Source organism: Pygocentrus nattereri, chromosome 1, assembly GCF_015220715.1.
Source record: "Pygocentrus nattereri isolate fPygNat1 chromosome 1, fPygNat1.pri, whole genome shotgun sequence".
NCBI lineage: Eukaryota > Metazoa > Chordata > Actinopteri > Characiformes > Serrasalmidae > Pygocentrus > Pygocentrus nattereri.
The window spans coordinates 50,566,204-50,584,813 of NC_051211.1; the positions used below are offsets into that span (position 1 = coordinate 50,566,204).

At 44.0% G+C, this 18,610-nt stretch overlaps 2 protein-coding genes across 25 annotated transcripts in view; one reads left to right on the forward strand and one right to left on the reverse strand.

Annotated features, from left to right (window-relative positions):
* The window catches only part of cax1 (cation/H+ exchanger protein 1), a 1,125,587-nt gene that overhangs the window by 285,135 nt on the left and 821,842 nt on the right, over positions 1-18,610 (forward strand). The gene's annotated exons all lie outside the window — the stretch shown is intronic.
* wnk1b (WNK lysine deficient protein kinase 1b) overlaps positions 1-18,610 on the reverse strand; it is a 124,475-nt gene that overhangs the window by 15,504 nt on the left and 90,361 nt on the right. For 6 of the 24 annotated variants that reach the window (XM_037539497.1, XM_037539489.1, XM_037539484.1 and 3 more), the window contains exons 10-27: positions 15,081-16,349; positions 13,305-13,394; positions 13,045-13,080; positions 12,111-12,254; positions 10,482-10,580; positions 9,537-9,965; positions 8,983-9,056; positions 8,712-8,868; positions 8,492-8,608; positions 8,133-8,240; positions 7,972-8,026; positions 7,724-7,867; positions 5,533-6,644; positions 3,990-4,070; positions 2,962-3,048; positions 1,253-1,289; positions 946-1,016; positions 241-752 (exon numbers count right to left, since the gene is read on the reverse strand). In XM_037539497.1, the coding sequence (XP_037395394.1) occupies positions 241-752; positions 946-1,016; positions 1,253-1,289; positions 2,962-3,048; positions 3,990-4,070; positions 5,533-6,644; positions 7,724-7,867; positions 7,972-8,026; positions 8,133-8,240; positions 8,492-8,608; positions 8,712-8,868; positions 8,983-9,056; positions 9,537-9,965; positions 10,482-10,580; positions 12,111-12,254; positions 13,045-13,080; positions 13,305-13,394; positions 15,081-16,349 (4,622 nt within the window). The remainder of the gene's footprint in view (positions 1-240; positions 753-945; positions 1,017-1,252; positions 1,290-2,961; positions 3,049-3,989; positions 4,071-5,532; positions 6,645-7,723; positions 7,868-7,971; positions 8,027-8,132; positions 8,241-8,491; positions 8,609-8,711; positions 8,869-8,982; positions 9,057-9,536; positions 9,966-10,481; positions 10,581-12,110; positions 12,255-13,044; positions 13,081-13,304; positions 13,395-15,080; positions 16,350-18,610) is intronic. The other 18 variants (XM_037539480.1, XM_037539477.1, XM_037539471.1 and 15 more) reach the window with 18 other exon arrangements.

An 18,610-nucleotide genomic window follows, 5' to 3' on the forward strand; every position in this document is an offset into this window, starting at 1 on the left:
TACCTAAACGAGTGTGAACCATCATGTCACACAGATTGGATTTGAGAAATTAGGCTTGTAATGTGAACATAGCCGTAGACTTTTCTTAGGAACTTTCTCAAGAACAAATTTAAGTAAAAACTTAGGACTTAATGTAGTTGCATGAATGAGGCCCAAATGTTCTCAACATCTAAAATCACTGGTCCATTTGTCATTAAAACATTGTCAACATAAAGGACAGCTGATGTTTTTTAAACGTACTTCTCTCGCAGCTTGCTGACTTCTCGCTTGAAGTCCTCATCCTCAAACTCAGAGTCATTGTCACTGCTGAAGTAGGAGTTGAAGGAATTGTTCAGGCTGGCCAGACTCTTGCCTTCAGGGCTGAGAGCTGGGCCATTTCCCACAGCAGGAAGAGCTTGAGGCTGGGGCTCTGGAGACCCTGGAGCCTCTGAAGGGGGATCATCTGGGGCCCTTCTCACTGAAAAACGGCCCACCTTGGTGTCGGTCCTGGTGGTGACCTGAAAGCGGCCGATGGTGGTGGGCTGCGGGGAGGGTGCCTTCTGGCCAGGCTGCATTGAAGGAAGGCCGTCCACAACATCTCCCCCTAGCTCATGGAGTGGAGACGAGGCCCTGTGCAGAGTGTTCTCCGGGCTGGAGAGAGTGGAGGGAGAGGAGGATGAGGAGGAAGAGGTGGACGAAGAGGTGGTAGAAGAAGATGAGTCACTGGAGGTGGTGGGAGCCTGAAGGGAAGAGTCATCAGCTGCCAGTGACACCTGAATGAGGAGGGGAAAATGTAAATAAATATAAACAGATATGAAATAGTATCAGTGTACTTCATTAAACAGTGTCTTACACGACCAAACATACCTTGCTTGTTATATCTATGATAACATTCATTCACATAAAATAAAATAACATTCAGTCACATAAACAAAGGTGAAACGAGAAGAAAAGACATCTTAATACCTGAAATCGGCCCAGTTTGAAGCCTCCAGCTACAGGTGTGGCTACTGGATCCCCATCCAGACAAAATGGAACTGAAAGAAGAATCATAAAAATAAGCATAGGGTAGATTAATTGAAAAATGCTTTCTTGGCAAATAAAATGACTAAGATTTTAATTAAAATACTAAAATGGTTCTGAAACAGCCAGTCAGTAAATGTTCTTACATATAGCAACTGACTTTCAAAGTTTAAATATTGTTTTTAGTCTTTTTGATTAAGGTTTCAGTTATCTGTAAGGGCTAAGGTTCAATGAAAGAGGCTGCACACACCTGGCTGACCTCCAGTAGGCATCCCGGTAAGAGAGGACTACAGAGGAAAGAGAGGTAAGGAGGTGAATTACATGACTCATTATATGTAGTCACAGCATGGAATACACTGAAAATGCAATAACTAACATTAACTGCTGAGTCTGAGCCAGAGATATTAGAAAGCAGGAGACAGGTGGACACAGCACAGTGGTGGACAGTAATAATGTAAATGTAGTTTTTTCATGTATCTGTACTGAAGTTTTTCCATGTTGGACTTTTTACTTTCACTCCACTACATTTCAAAGTCTAATATCTGACTTTTTACTCCACTACATTGTCGTTCCTTTCGGTTTGTGTGTGTATAAAAACATAACTTGTCAAAATGAAAGAGGCGTAAAGCAGGAACATAAATCAGGGCATAGTGGTCACTTTGTTTTGAGCTTGTTTTGACCTGTCGGTCATGCCGAACCAGTGCAGCACACGGTTCAATGTCAGTGCAGCAGTGTAAAATTTTGGATGTGTCTATTCCAACATCTACAGATGCAATATAGTAAACTCATTTGTGACACTGAGTTTTTTTTATTAAAATTAAACTTGTAACTAAACTTTTACTTTTACATTTGAAGGCAAATACTTTTGTACCTTACTTAAGTGGAGGTCTAAAGGGAGGAACTAATTATTTTACCTTGGGCATTTCTACTTTAACTCAAGTACATGCTTTGTGTACTTCATCCACCACTGCTGGTTGAAATATGAACAAAAAGGCTTGTAACCCTCATTATGGCGCAGGTTTACAATGAAAGTCCTGCCCTGTTATGTTAAATGGCGACTCCACAAACATGTAACTGGAGCATTTAAGGATACTGTTGCTGAAATAAAAAAATTATATATATATATATATATATATATATATATATATATATATATATATATATATATATATATAAATATAAGTTACTGAACACAGAGAAAATATTTTTGTTTTTTGGAAAAAATAATTCTCAGTTTCAATAGTTCAATTGTTTCAATAATTCAAATGTAGGGTTATTTGATTCGCATATCATTGCATTCTATTTTTATTTACATTTTACACAAAATTCCAACTTTTTTTTTGAAAACAGGGTTATAAATCTGGAGTATTTATATTGTTGCATGTGTCAAAAAATGTTCATATAATGTACAGAGCAGACTTTTCCAAATGAGAGAGAGAGAAAGAGAGAAAGAAAGAGAGAAAGAAAGAAAGAGAGAAAGAAAGAAAGAGAAAGAAAGAGAGAGAAAGAAAGAGAGAGAAAGAGAGAAAGAAAGAAAGAAAGAAAGAAAGAAAGAAAGAGAAAGAAAGAGAAAGAAAGAAAGAGAGAGAAAGAAAGAAAAAGAGAAAGAAAGAAAGAAAGAAAGAAAGAAAGAAAGAAAGAAAGAAAGAAAGAAAAAGAGAAAGAAAAAGAGAAAGAAAGAAAGAAAGAAAGAAAGAAAGAAAGAAAGAAAGAAAGAAAGAAAGAAAGAAAGAAAGAAAGAAAGAAAGAAAGAGAGAGAGAGAGAGAGAGAGAGAGAGAGAGAGAGAGAGAGAGAGAGAGAGAGAGAGAGAGAGAGAGAGAGAGAGAGAGAGAGAAAGAAAGAAAGAAAGAAAGAAAGAAAGAAAGAAAGAAAGAAAGAAAGAAAGGCAGCGATTTAGAAGTTTAGGCTGGGCTCTTGCCCAGGCTCCTTATGTTTGTGAGTGCATGAGCGCTGTGTACCTGATGCGTGACACTGCTGACCAACACAGTCTCTGGACTCAAAGCCCGTCTCAGCTGGGCATCCAGATCCTCCAGGGGCTGCTGGGACTGAGGAACAATCCGGTTCACCAATTAGTCAAGTCCACTCAGCCACAAAGCCACAACACATGCACTCAAATGACTTATAGCAGCGCAAACAAATCTAGCAGGAGGAAAGGCTATCCAGTTAGCTTCTGCATGACAGTCTTTTTTTTTAAACCACAACTTAGAAATCTGCTGATCTTCAGACAGACACAGAGCCCTCTGGACCAAGCGATGGGGTTCTCTCTCATTTCACATTTCAAATTAGAAAGATGGTAACTAAGTGCTCCATTTGGGCACCATTCAGTAGGTTATGAGATGATCTGTACTGGGTGGTTTGAGGCCAAGGCCCCATTTTAGAGTCTTCTTAAAATAAAATAACAAAAATAAAAAAGTCTAAAGAATCAGGAATAATCTTTGGTAAAGGGTAAACCACCTCAGGCAAGGATGAAGGACTTTCCGAGTCTGACAGCAGGGTCCCAAATGTAACAGGGTATTACATAAGGTCAGATTCCTTTACACTAAAGCATACCAAACTGGACTGTAATGACCAAGAAGTTGGTTTCAACTCAAAGAAATCCAAGCATCCAAATATCCTACACATTATTCTGTAACTTTGCACTCCCCCCCCCCCCTTTTCCCTTCACTCCTTGGGGAGAGAGAGAATGAGAGAGTGATAAAGAAACAGGGAGAGATAAAAAGCAGCCAGTCAGAGTTAATAAGAATCACAGGTCATGCTCCTAAAGGTTTTCAGAGAAATGCAATGCCATGCACTGATTTGATACTGATCTGATTAGAAATCTCCCCTCATGCCTCAGCTGGTTTTCAGGAAAGCGGGAATGGAAAAAGGCAGAGTGGGGTGTACAGCGAGAACGGGAGGTCAGAGCTTAACATGGAAAGGGTAGACCAACAGTAGGAGAAGGCAATGATGGACAGAAGCACTGATAGAGAAGGGAAGAAAAATGCACCTGAGTTAGACAAGGTCCTGGGAAGGGTGGCAGGTGTTCTGTGGGTGGCGTGCCGGCTTGCTCGGAGCCGACAGGCAACACCTGATGAAACGAAGATGAAGATCAAACCAACAGCACTTTTGCCCAGAGCGCTAGCAGAGAGGCCACTGCGCAACCTACAGGCCACATGCAGCTGCCATTCAACTACTTTGGCAACGTATTACATTGAGAGTTAGGAGGTACTTGGGATCTTCTCTGCAGTACGAGTAGCCAGAGTTTCTCTATTCTAGAGCAATGGTTTCCAAACATGATCCTGCACATTTTGGCCTTTTCCCTACACACTTAAAAAGACTGTACTTCAAGGGTTCTTTACTAAAGAAAATGGTTCTGTGTAGAACCATGAACACTCAAAGAACCCCTTGCATGATTAAAGGGCTCTGTGCATCTTGAAAGGGTTCTTCAGATTGATGGAGAATGTGCTGTAGATGGTTCTATACAGAACTTTTTGAAAGGGGTTATAGCACCAAAAGAGGTTCTGTTCTTGTTACGATACAAGCTTGTAACAATAGCAGAACCCTTTCTTGTGCTGCCCAGAACTATTTCAAGATGCAAAGAAGGCTTTAAATCATGTAAAGGGTTCTCTGAGTGTTCATGGTTCTATATAGAAGCATTTGGTAAAGAACCCTTAAAGAGCCACTATCCTCAGGAAGGTCTTGTTAAATACTTAAACACTGAGTTCTATACTATGGCTTGAGTCTAGACAGACTTTTGACAAAGCTTCTAACAGACAATCAGTTCGTGTTTCCTTTGGTTTTTATATAATTTTTCCTTTGCATGCTGCAGATATACAGTGAATCTTTCAGTAAATGTTTCAATTTGAAGCCTAACTCTGAATATTACTATTACCGCTTATCAGAATCTGCAGAAGTGCTCTTACTTAGAAACAGTTCTGTTTAAGTTTAGTCTCCTTTCATGAATTCTACTTGATACATACGCAGCTTGTGACTGCAAACGTACATTAATTTGTGAGAGCAATTTTCCTGAGTTGGGTGGAATGAGTTTTCACCTTGTTTGATGGTGGAAAAAATTTCAGGTACCCCTCTTTCTCTCTGTATGCTGTGCTGTGGCTGAGGTCTGATCTCTAAAATCTCTGGCGAAACTGCAGCTTGTTTGACTAAAATGCAGTGACTGCATTGTCCATGATAAATGTTACAGACTGTGAGTGATACTGCGGTATACAGAATTATCGAATATCAGCACGTGTCTAGCAAGGACAAATGATTTTATATTGATAAGAATTACACTACTAATAACACTAATTATCATATACATTGTGTATAAGCAAAGGCCATGCGTTAAATGTGTTAAACAGCAGAAACATTCTCATTCCATTGGATGTTAGTGGTTCTAGTGAATGTGGTTAATAAAGACCTATAGAGAAGAGAAATGAGTGTCCACCGCACCAAATGTTAACACCATTGTTCTCTCCACACAAAACAATGAGCTCGACCACAAGGGCAGTCCAAAATACTCTCAAACAGACATGTCGGTCATTCTCACTCACCGGCAATCTTGATAATGGTGCTTTGGATGGCGTGCTCTGGCCATAGTTGACAGGCGTGGTAGTTGTGCCTGGGGTGGTCATAGGGGAGCCTGCAGGCTGACCAGAAAAACCCAAAGGCAAGCTAGAAGGAGGGAGAGGTGGGCCGCCAGAGATGGTGGTGGAGCTGGTAGGAGAGGACGTGCCAGGGATGTTGGGCTCCAGGGCCCCGGTGTCGGCCTGTGCCGAAGGGGGGCCTGAGCCCAGGTCCATGAAAAGGGAGCGTAGTTTTTTGTCCAGGGCATGAATGTCATCTATGCCGGGGGTCTTGCCCTGGGAGTCTCCTTCACACTCCACACAGTGAGAGTGGCTCTGGTTGGGAAGTGTGGAGGGCTGGGGCTGACTGTGCACAGGTGTGGGTTGCACCACAGGGATACTGGTGGTGACCGGCTGAAGGCTAGGCACCTGGGGCAAAGGGGCTGCAACAGGAGTTGGGAGGCCGCTGGTACTTGGAACGCTGGAGGGAATTAGCTGGGGTGTTTGGATGGCTGTGGTTGGGATCACAGCTGGAGTGTGTTGGGCTACGGTGGAAGGGACAGGAGGCTGCTCAGCAGTTCCCCCAGGAAGAGTGTTCACATTGTTAACGATAGAAACAGGGTGAGGGGGTAGGGCTGCAGTGCTGGGCACAGAAGTGTTTATGACTGCATGCAGGGGGACTGTAGATGGAGGGAAAGAGGCTGGAGGAACCATAGAAGCAGCACTCATCGCTACTGGAGGGGATACTGAGCAGGGCGGAGACATCATGGTGGGCACTGTGGACATGGCAGGCTGACTAATGGGTGGCGGGGGCTGAGAAGGCAGAGAGGCAACAACAGGGGGGAGTGAGGAAGGAGGAGGGAGGGGAGAGGGGGCAACCGGTTCAGAAGTCTGAGGTGGAGGCGAGAGCACAGCAGCAGATGAAGCGGGGAGGGGGCTGGCTACAGGTAACAGAGGAGGCATGGAGGTGTGCAGGGTAGGGGGTGCTGTGCTGGGTCCAGGGTCATACTGGCCCTGGCGGAGTTCAGCAAAGGCCTGCTGCAGACTGACTGCAGACGCAGACTGAGACAGTCCCACGGCAGATCCTCCCACTGACGCTGCTGAGAAAAACAGGCACACAGTTGACCAAATGAAACTGGCATCTGGTTTCATAACTCCAAGAGGCTGAACTCAATCAGATTATTTATAACACACTGTGACACTAAGCTATATCCTGTGACATTTAAAGGAACAGCCCAGTGTTTTTCTTCAGTTTTGAACACGACATGAAGTGTTCAATAGATTTATACAGGGAATAACGTCAGAGAGCAAAACTGCTACTTAGAAACTGTACTATTATATAAATGAAAGATTACTGAAAAGATTATTTCTCTCTTATGGTGAATCCTGATAATGCAGATAAAGACAATCTATAGGGGACTACAGTGGACAATTCAAACAAAGTGAGGCAGAGACTTGTTTCTGCCTTCTATTTCCTCTCACATAGGGGCAGAAATGTAAGCAATTAACTGGAACCAGTACAGTATGAAGCTAAGAGGTAGCACAACAGCTACTTTAGTTGAATTTTTATTGTTGATCACATTTCCTTAAAAAAGTTCTAAAAACAACTACATTAGTTACTTCGCTAGCTAGCACACTTACTTTACAAACTACAGACTAACCAACCGCTGAGCTGTTTAGCCTCTTTCTTTTTTTTTCTTCTTTTTTTTATTTACTGCATATAGCACGTCAATTCTGTCCTTCAGAGAGAGGGTATTTCTATAATGAAAGGATTGTGATTTGAATCCATGTTGAACCTGGCAGGTCTATGGTCGAGTTTACTTTTGTACAATGTACTGCCTGCAGCGAACACTGAGACTGAATTCCTCCACTAAAGACGAGACTCGACCGGGACTCATTAAGATATGCAGTGCTAACATTTTGTAGCGATCACGTTATATTATAAATACTTTAAAATAAGTCAAACAATAAGAAAAAAACAAATGTCACTGAATTATTTTTAGATTTACATCTGCACAAGACCCATCTGGATCCAAACCATGATGCAACTCTATGCTCAGTGGAAACCCTTGGGAAGAACAAAGAATAAAAAAATAACAGACTTTTCCCTTTAGTATCTAAAAACTGATGGCAAACCATAAAATCTCACAACCCACTTTGAGCACTCATCTCTGCTTACATGGTGCAGATTGCTCCAGGAGTGGGGCTGTTGGTTGAGCTGTGCCAAAGAACTGTTCTTTCAGCCTGGACTCAGGTACAGGGCTAACGATGAACCTGCGGCCTGCTGAGTGTACCACCTGGGTAGTGGAACTCACGCCAACACCTGAGCAGACAGTGGAAACTCGAGTTAACTTTCAAAATCATTTTCGTAAAGAAGAGAGAGACGTAGAGAAAACACTGAAAACGTCTGAGAGTGTGAAGTTCTACCTGGCTGGAGTGGTGTGTATGTAACAGGTATCTGCTGCTCCGGGTTACTCGCAGTCTGTGTAATAAAAGCATGGAGGAAGGAGCCACCGGTTAAAGCAAAATTAAATTAAAAGTAAAAACAGTACTCATTTTTTTTGTCTCAGATGTTTTAGATGATTTACCTGGCTGCCCTCTCTCTCAAGCCCTCTTTCATCTGCCGTTTCAATGACTTCCCGAACCTGCTCGATGAAGGACTCCCGCTCGCTCTCCAGAATGAACTCGCTCTCAACCTTGTAAGTTCACAGAACACAATTTAAACCAAAAGTATACATGTTAAAAATATACATAAACATACTATACATTCAAAATATAACTACACAAATCAGAAAAGGGTCATATCAGCTACACGACACTGAGAATTAAAAAGCAAATACCACTTCTTTATTGAATCCAAATCTATTTAACTACAAAAATGACCAGCACTAAAAAATAAACAGAGTAGATAGATTGTTTATAGATAATAAACCTCAGATGAAGTTACCATAATCTGAGCAATTTCCTCTGGATTATCTCCATCCAGGTCAAACTTGAAAGTCACCATTTTCCTGTTGTGTGTTTCTAACTGACACTCAGCAACCCTGTCACCCATGTTGGAGATCTAAAAAGCAAAAAAATCAGAAATTTCCACCAAACTGCCTCTGCTCATCTAATCATTTGTAATGATAGGAAAATCTAATGGTCATGAAGATCAACAGACATACATTGAGCACATTGAGCTTAGCCTTTGTGATCTTGTCATGGCGAGAGCGGCTGCGCACCGATCTCCGCTGGTGGCGCTTGGCCGAGCGCCCCTCGTGCCTGCCACCCGTCACGCCTTCATTTCCATCACTCAGACCGGAAGCCACATCAGAATGGCTGCTGAGTACGACAGAGGACAACAATGATAAGTGAAAACCTGTCGCAGCTAATACAGAGTTAGACAAGCTAAATCACATGTAAACGAAGCATCAAGGCAAAGGGCAAGAGTCTTACCTTTCCATAGTGCAGGTCACCACTGGAGGTTGGAGTTGTGACATATCTACTGGCTGGGATCCAGTCAGGGATGTCTGGAGCATGAAAAACACAACTCACCAACAGTTCAGGCTTCAAGTATGTGACACAAGCAAGTAGTGTAGAAATGTAAAGGCAAGATTTCAGAAGACAAAACAGAAGAGCAGCAAAAAAAGCCCCAAATAATGCGCTGAAAAAGTAAAAAAAAAAAAAAAAACAGGTAAAAGTGAGCCTAAATACTTCTGAAGTGTTTCCTCTATGGATTAAGTCTGAATGGCTCACTATGACATCAAAAACCTAAATACTTCTCATTTGTTTTCTTTACAGAATAAGTAGAAAAGGTCTCTTCAGCTCAACACAACGTCAAATGCAAAAGTAGGTAAGTCGCAAAAGAAATTCGACTAAAGAAACATGAGATGGCCACAATAACAGACACACAGCAACTACTTCCCATCCCACCTTCCAAAAAAAAAAAAAAAAAAAAAAAAATCAGCTTGGTTTGGGGTTGTTTCAGGGTAATCCATTCCAAAAGGTACCTGGGACGGGGTTTCTGAAGCTAGACCAGACTGCTCAGTAGGGGTGGGGGCAGCGGCCACACGGATTGTCGGCACGGTGGTGGCTAGCAGCAGAGGAGAAGGAGGAGGCTTCATTTGGGGCTGCGATGGCGAGGTGGGTGATGTGGCTATGGTGGCAGGCAGCACTGAAGGAGACACAGCCGGCACAGTTCCTGCTGCTGCTACTGCAGGGGAGCTCAGCACTGCTGGGGCTGGCACAGGAATTGGCTGCTGCCCCTGGGCCACTGTTACTGGGGGAAGTGCAACTGGGGCCAGGGAGCCCAGGCCAGGTGTGGAGGGCTGGGGGAGATAGGAGAGGGGCAGTGAGGACCGGCTGATGGCTGGGCAGATGGAGGGTGACTGGGGGAATGGGTCGGTCTGGACAGGCTGGGTCAGCGGGAATAATGGAGACTGGAAGGCCAAATTCAGTAAAAGGGAAGAACAAAAACGTCCCATTAACGCATCACCAAAAAAAACAAAAAAAAACTGACAACAAGCATTATCCAAAAAAAAAACAAAAAACCCAAAAAACATGCTGGACACCATGCCTTGAATATAAGGGTCATATGTACAAAAGCAAAACACTTGGTTTCACCTCAAACACGATCAACACGATCCTAATCAGGATTAGCTTCTGCAAAGCATGTCACTCAGGAGTGCCAAAACAGGCCCGCATGTCCACATACAGTGACAATACTAGCAATGTGACAAAAAGTACCAAAAAATCTGATGAAAACATCAAACCACACCAAAAAACATCACACACCAACACCAGGGAGTCTACAAGGGCTCAAACCTTACTCAAATCAGTGGCTGTGTCAGAGTGAAGTGCACGCGAGGTGGGTTAATGCACAAGAGCACACAGTGCTAAAGGGGGAAGAGGAGGGCTAAGGGGGAAACGCCCTCCTCAGTACTGCTGCGCTGTACCTGTACCAGAGCGAGCTGGGCGGCCTGGTAGAGGAAGAAGAGGCGCTCTGCGCAGGGCGTCGGGGACTGAACTGGAGGACTCAGCTCACTAGCACACTGCTGACAGCCATGCAAAACGCACACGGGCAGCATGCCACGGGACGCATCAGATCAGAGAGTACGAGCGAGAGAGAGAGCAAGAGTGCAAGATGCAGTTCGATTAGGAGGAGAACAGAACATGAAGCGGAGAATAAACAGCAAAGGAGAATGAAGAGAGAGAGAGAGAGAGAGAGAGAGAGAGAGAGAGAGAGAGAGAGAGAGAGAGAGAGAGAGAGAGAGAGAGAGCAGGGGATTATGCTCCTCTTAACAAGTGCAAACAGGGCGTACAAGCTATGGCGACTGAATATGGAAAACACAGATGATTCAACAGCACATACTAAGAAATTGTACAGAACAGTTAAATTAAGCAGTGTTTGAGAGAAGCAGGCACAGCATCGATATTAATTATGATAAAAGCTATTGCACATCTACATCGATCAGGCATAACATTGTTACCAACTTGTTTCTGTGCTCATTGTCCATTTTATCAGCTCCACTTACTGTATAGCTGCACTTTGTAGTTCTATCGTTACAGACTGTAGTCCATCTGTTTCTCTGATACTTTGTAACCCCCTTTTACCCTGTTCTTCAGTGGTCAGGACCCCCATGGACCCTCACAGAGCAGGTACTATTTGGGTGGTGCGTTTCTCAGCATTCTCAGCACTACAGTGACACTGACGTGGTGGTGGTGTGTTAGTGTGTGTTGTGCTGGTATGAGTGGATCAGACCCCGCAGTGCTGCTGGAGTTTTTAAACATTGTGTCCACTCACTGACCACTCCTACCTTGTCAGTGCACCTTGTAGTCAGAGACAGCAGCTCATCTGCTGCTGCACAGCAGTGTTGTTCATCCTTTAGTCCTTCATCAGTGGTCACAGGACGCTGTTGGCTGGATATTTTTGGTTGGTGGACTATTCTCAGACCAGCAGCGACACTGAGGTGTTTAAAAAGTCCAGCAGCACTGCTGTGTCTGATCCACTCAGACCAGCGCAACACACACTAACACACCACCACCATGTCAGTGTCACTGTAGTGCTGAGAATGATGCACCACCCAAATAGTACCTGCTCTGTGAGGGTCCATGGGTGTCCTGAGCACTGAAGAACAGGGTAAAAGGGGCTAACAAAATATCAGAGAAACAGATGGACTACAGTGTATGTATGTACATTGTATGTACATTTTGCCATATATTTTCATCTATTTAATTTGAGTTCAATCAATGTTCATTAACAACTTGTTTTATCTTCTTTACCTTGTGTTAAACTTTGATTACTCGATTAATCTTCAAAATAATCATAAGTAGCTGATAAATATTATCGATAGTGACAACTCTAAATAGGCCAATAATGAAGGGCTCAGAGCAAACCTGAGTATGTGCTTGAATATTGAGAGCACTAGGTGTAGGTTTATCAGGTCTACTCGATGTTCTCCAATAAGAATATATGTTGTAAAACATCAGTCAAACTCCAACTAACTTTAGCCTCTAAGGATCTGACAGAAATCTGAATTACACTACTGATTAAACATCTAGGTTTATGTGTATGTTTGTGCTACCTGAGCAGCCGGAGGTCCTGGCTGGATGTGTGTCTGGGCAATGCTCTGCAGGCCTGAGCTGGCAGGTTGTAATGGAGGCTGCTGCTGGGGCAGGGAAACACTGGGCTGCGAGGCAGGACCCAGAGAAACATGCTGTGGAACCACCTGCAAGACAGAAACAAAGAGCCATGTTAACATGGTGCTGTGCAAAAGTCAGAGACCATCCTATATATCTACTTAACTTCCAATCAAAATGGCCATTAAGTACAAATTTATTCATTTTTCAGGAGATACTGCGGACAAGATTAGATAAGAAGCAGAAAATATGAGGGGTGAAGAAATTTCCCTGTAGATTTCCTTATAAACAGCAAGTTTTAAAACCAAGTTTCCTGAATATAATGGAAATTGTAATAAAAGCAAATTGTGGATACACTAAATAGCAAAAAAATCTTAGTAGTTGAGACTTAATTTTCTGTGAAATATATGCTTATGATGCTGAGAATCAAAAATGAATAACCTTCTGTTATAACTTCCATTTTGACCGGAAATTAAACAAATAAAAGGTGTTCTCGGACTTTTGCACAGTGCTGTATATTATCATCCTACTGGCATCTCAGCACATTCATCCCACCTGAGACTGCAGGGTTTCTCATGTAGCCATCACTACGTCCAAACCCACTGAACCCAACCCAAGCACCAGCACACATTAGAAGGTGTTCAGCCATAGAAAATGCAATCACTCAGACAAATACATCACCAGCCTTGAGCAACTTACTTCTAACAGGATACAGTGAAACACCTCTTCTATAAGCACTGAAAACTCATAACTCATAACTGACAAGCCCCATTTCATGATGCATTGAGATAGACTGAAAACTTGAAAGGGCAAGGCCAAGAGCGCATCAATGGAAAGAGTGAAAAGAGTGTGTTTGGAAGGAATGGGGGGTTTCTCTACCTGCGAAGGGAGCGCTGGGACGTAGTAACCTCCATACTATAAGAAACAAATACAACACAGTGTAAGAGAGAGGAGACACACCTCTGGAGTCCACAGCTTTCACACGCAGGAGAGAATTGAGAGACAAAAATGAAAAGAACATAAATTCTGAATTTTTTTGAGGGCAGTGAGTGTATATGCTTTGCCTTTGCCCAAATCTGTTTGGGCCTTGAAAAGGAAAAGAGCAAAGTAAATGGCAAGCTTGTAGAGAGAAGCTGCACCTGTGGATTGACTGGGTCCATCCAGGGTGCGGACTGGGAGCTGCTGGGAACCAGAGGAACAGCGCTGCCGGACTGGGGAGCAGAAACCTGCTAAAGTATGGGTAGAGAGAGGGAGAGGGATAGAGAAAGAGATGGGGAGAGATACAGGAAGAGATAGAGAAAGATGGTAGCGATGGAAACAGATGTAAACAAAAGAGAAAAAGATCCAAGTTAGAACAAGTCAAACTAAGCACATTCACAACTGTGGATTACGACTGTGGACATACACAAAGTGTGACCCCTCTGAGGAACTTGGCGCTCAGATTAACCTTCACTCTTTGTGTACACCTTACGCTCACACACAAACAACCAAACGGTCACTGTGTTAGTCAGGGAGTGAGTAGGCTTCATGCACATGGATCTCTAGATGATTTCACAGTTTAGGTGACTTGTTATCACAGGGAAGCAGGTTGTGTCTGATGTTGCTGTGGATTGTAACCCTGGAACACATTGCTAGATTATATCCCTCTTCCACCATGGATGATCATGACAGAATCAACCCTTAGAAAGCTGCAGGCAAGTATACTTGTCTCCCTGCCTCCCCTGTTGGAGTGAGTTACATAACAAGTATAGTTGCTTCAGGCAGATTGCCTTACCTTGGCCCTCAGCCTCATATCAAAAGAGCCGTTCATTAGAAGCAAGAAACAGCAAGCAGAAAAGTACACCCAGCACGTAAGGTGAAAAAGCAGACAACTAAACAAAACAATGCAAAAAGGACGGTAAAGAAAAAGGAAAAAAAAAAGAGGCTGCTCAGAGCAGGGAATGGGATTGCAGAATGGTGCAGCTGTCAGATTTCTAAGGGTTAACAGATGAACTCTCACCCTGAAGTCAAACCCCAAAATCATTTGGGCATAAATTATACCAGTACAATTCATCAGAATCATGATAAGTGTCCTTGACAAAGACACAATAGGAAAATACAAATTATACAATACCGTTTTAACCATTTCCAGCCAACTACGACATGATACCGGCTCTATAGAAGCAGCAGTTAATATTAAACCATAAAAAACAGGAAACAAAAACAAAAACGTGAGGAAAGTAGCCTGCAACATTACAAGCGAGTAAACCGAGGATTAAAGGGAGTAAACCTGTTCAAATCCCCTATTTGTGTTGTATGTTTGTGTGTTTGCATATACAAATCCTCCATTTCCTTTGAACCCCTTTATTCTCCACCAAAATAATAATAAAAAAAAAGGTACATCTTCAATCAAATCAATCTTCAATCAAATCACAAGTAAGCAGCAAGACTTGCTGACAGATTTCACCTGTAATATTTTCAGCATTGCATCACTAAGGGGGTTCCTCAACTTTGGATTTGTACGTGAAGGTTACAGATATACAGTAAGTTTGGACCATATATCTCTATTCAAACACACATGAATCATATATTGTTATTATATGACCATACACACAAAATATTACTTACTTACAAAGAACTTCAGGAAAACAAAGCACAAAAAGGACTCACAATTGGCTGTTAAAAAAACAAAAAAAACAAAACAAAACAAAAAAACAATTAATACCTCAACAGAAAACAAGGGGATTGAAGAGGCAGGTTTACATGTACTTTTGTTCTAAGCCCCTCCAAAAGACATATAATCATCTAAGCATGGCTGGAGAGGGTTAAAACCACAACCACGGGACAAACTGAATCAGGTAACAGAGAGAGCAAGAGTGGATGGGAGTGTTTTTAGAGGGGGTAGGAAGAGAAGAGTGGGGTGGTTTTGTAATCACCAAAGCAGAGCCCTGAAGAGCCAGGGCAGACTCATGGTATGAAAGCTCAGGCTGGAGGGGCGTTTGCCTGGCCCAGTTGCTGTGCAGCATGCTGATGTGGGAGCTGGACGTCCCAGACAGCTCCGAGTTCGGGACGAACAGAAATGTCTGCTGACTGGGTGGGTGGCCGTCGCAGGTGCCGCTCCCCGTGTCTGGCCCGTAATAGGATGTCTGCGGGATGGACTGGGCTGACGAAACATCCAGATGAGGGTGCCCTGTGTGAGGAGGCGGCGAGTTGAACTCTCCAGCATCTGAAGAAGCCACCGAGTCACTGGACGGCTCTGGACTGCGGTCTTTGAGTCCATGCAGCAGCAGACTGCCCGGGGGTAGAGGGAGCTCCGGGCTTACGTAGCTAATATACTCCTCAGTGACAGGCTGAAGCCGACTGACCAGTGCAGAATTGCCGGATGCCTCCTCAAGGTTAAGATCCATGGACCCACGGCGAGTTCGATACAGTCTTGAGGCTACAGCGTTCGGGTCGGCCTGGAGGCCATGGACATGGAACTCAAAGGCACTGGCAGGTTCAGCTGCGTGGGCAAGCACTGGTGGAGCAGAGTGGGGGAATGAAGAGTGAGGTTGGTCATAAGATGGCTGGGCCACAGAGGTGACTGGTTGGGCTACACTTATGGGGGTCAGCTGTGGGACTGGGCTGTGGGTCAGGCGCATGTGGCCAGGAATGTGAGGGTGTATGTAGGCTGGATTAGGCTGTGGGGCCTCAAAAGCCAGGCTAGCAGCAGCAGCTTGCATATGCTGGTGGAGGGTGAGCTGGTTGAGCTGATGGGCTGCCAATGGATAGCCACCATATGCTGCCATGCTTTCAAAATGGTCCAACAAAGTGGCCTGGTTGAGACTCAGTCTGCGCACGGCCTCCTCCTGCTGCTCCTTATAGCCATACAGGGACTCAGATGGGGCCTGCAGGTGCAGGGGCTCTGCCAGTCTCTGGGCAGCCATACTGGGTAGCAAGAAGAGTGAGGGCTCCAGGGCCTCCACGCCGGAGAAAGGATGGAGGCTGCTGCCGTAGCTGCGGTAGGCCGGCTGGAAGTGGCGCGTGTGGGCCTCCAAGATCGACGTGCTCTTGCGGCGCTGCACGCTGAAGCCTTTGGGAGGGCAGGACGGCGGGGGCGAGAATGAGACGGGTCGCTCGGGGATGGTGGGGAAAAAGAACGGGGGCTCAGGGGCCAGAGTTGAGCCCCCTCCACCGCCGCCATACTGCTGACTCACTGACTGTGGCTGCAGTGACAATAACATACAGCATCTTTGTGAGGGAGCAGAAAGAGGCAGCATCATACAGTCACAAAGCAAGAGAGAGAGAGAGAGAGAAAAATGAGAGAGAGAGAGAGAGAGAGAGAGAGAGAGAGAGAGAGAGAGAGAGAGAGAGAGAGAGAGAGAGAAAAAAGCAGAAATCACAAAGCAAAAGACACCCAAGACAAAAAAATAAGTTCTAAATATAGCAAAGAACTATTAAAACGCTTTCAGAAAAGAGAAGTGTACAGATGATAAAGAGTGGCAGAACATGGGTATGGAATTAAATACAGATTTGGCAAAGACTGTGCAGCTTGAGCTTGACTGACTGCTGAGGCACCGGCGACAAAGAGCATTTCTACCCAAAGACACCACAAAAATAAAAATATCAGCCCAGTACAGGACATCCACCGGGGGAGCAGCAGTCTGGCCTAGTTTAAGAATGCAATGCACCTTGCTTTCTGTATTTAATGTGAGCACAGGGCTCCTGTTGAGCAGGCCAAGGGAACATACAGCTCACAAGCACCTGAAAGAGCTTAAAGGAAGTTTCTGTTGCACCTACAGTTACTGCTGTAACATCAAAATCCTATTTTGAGGCACTGTGCATTGGCAGAACATTCCAAATGCCTTTATATCTAAAATTCAACTAATGTGAGCTACAATTGTTCAACAATGCTTACTGACCTCCCATAATTCACAAATGTGCTGTTTTATTATCTATTCAGACTCCTGATTAGCTGACATTCCAGAAGGTGCTATTATAGACAGTGAGGAACAACTGCAGTACACCACACTAACCAGGGACATAGCTGTACATGGACAGTTAGTGCAGAAAGGTGAATGGGAAGCTGATCATTTCAGCAACTCAAAGTCAAATCCTATTTGAAACACAAGCTCAAAACACACAATTCAAGCACTCAGTAGTGTCAAGCTATTGACCAGAATAAAGGCCATCACAAAGATTTATTCGAATGACAAATTAATTAGAGCATGTGTCTAACTAATCATATCTTGTACAACAAACACATTTCCAGTTGGTGAAAATGAAACATTATTTTATTCCTACTCTCTGATTTTTGCAACCTTTTGCCAGTGACGAACTCCCTGACCAATCACGCAATCTCTCAAACTGGGTCAGTTTTATTCTAAAAGAAGTGATGAAGCTCTTCACACTAGTTTCAGTAGTCTGCCCAATGTCACTTTTTGCACAAGGCACAAAGAACGCATGTGCAAAGGACCCTCAAGATGATTCACAGAGATCCAAACCATGCAAAAGTGTAAAAAGACCGTTAGTGTCCTGTGTGTAGTATTAGATATGAATTGTGTCTGACCATTCTGCGTTTGGTCTTAACCGTCTCCTTTCCTTTGCATCTCCTTTCAATAAAGACTAAGTCCTTTAGCTACTTAAACTCTTTGTGGGCCACCATGTCAGCTTTTCAGTCTCATAAATATCACAACTGGACACCAAATAATTCATACTAGCTAAGGGAAAATAAGACTAAAGACTGAATAAGAAGAATAGAGTCATTTTTAGTTTCAGGTACCAGTGGCCTTCTGTCCCATTGAGTCTTCTCCCAGCAGGAGGCTCCTGTTTCACTCAGAGTGACTAACATACAGGGCTGGCAAAGATTGCTGGGAGGCTGGCACGGCGGCGCGGCAGCACAGACTCCAGTGCTTTGGAGAGGCGGCCCGCAAACGTCTCGCCATCTGGCTTCCCCAGCCGGGGCGAGAGCGGGGCCGATAGTGCCAGCGGAGGAGTGGAGGGTGGCTTGGGAGGGCACGATGAAGGAGGGGCTGAGGAAAAGCAGGGCACGCAAACAGACATGCTACGACCGCGACGGGCAGCGGAGGGAGGTGGAGGAGGCTGCAGGCGAAGGAGGGGGAACAGAAATGTAAACACATTGGATCACAACTAATGGCACAAGGAAAAAGAAAGAAAGAAATAAAGAGAAACAAATTACAACTAAAACGTAACACCTGATATGTTTATCCATCGACACAGGGTAAACGAACCTAAAGGATGAATGCCAATAATGAATATATGGAGGGGGGAGGGGGCAGATAGAGAGGGAGGGAGAGAAAGAGTGCCTTCTGAAGGACTTAAAGGGAATTGTGGCGACTTTTTCACTGCATAATTAAATCATCAAGATGAAGAATGATTGTTTTTTTTTTTTGGTGAAATGCTCCACCCTACAGAAACTACACTTGTTCACAGTGGCGGAGATGGGAACCAGACGTCTGAAGAGTTT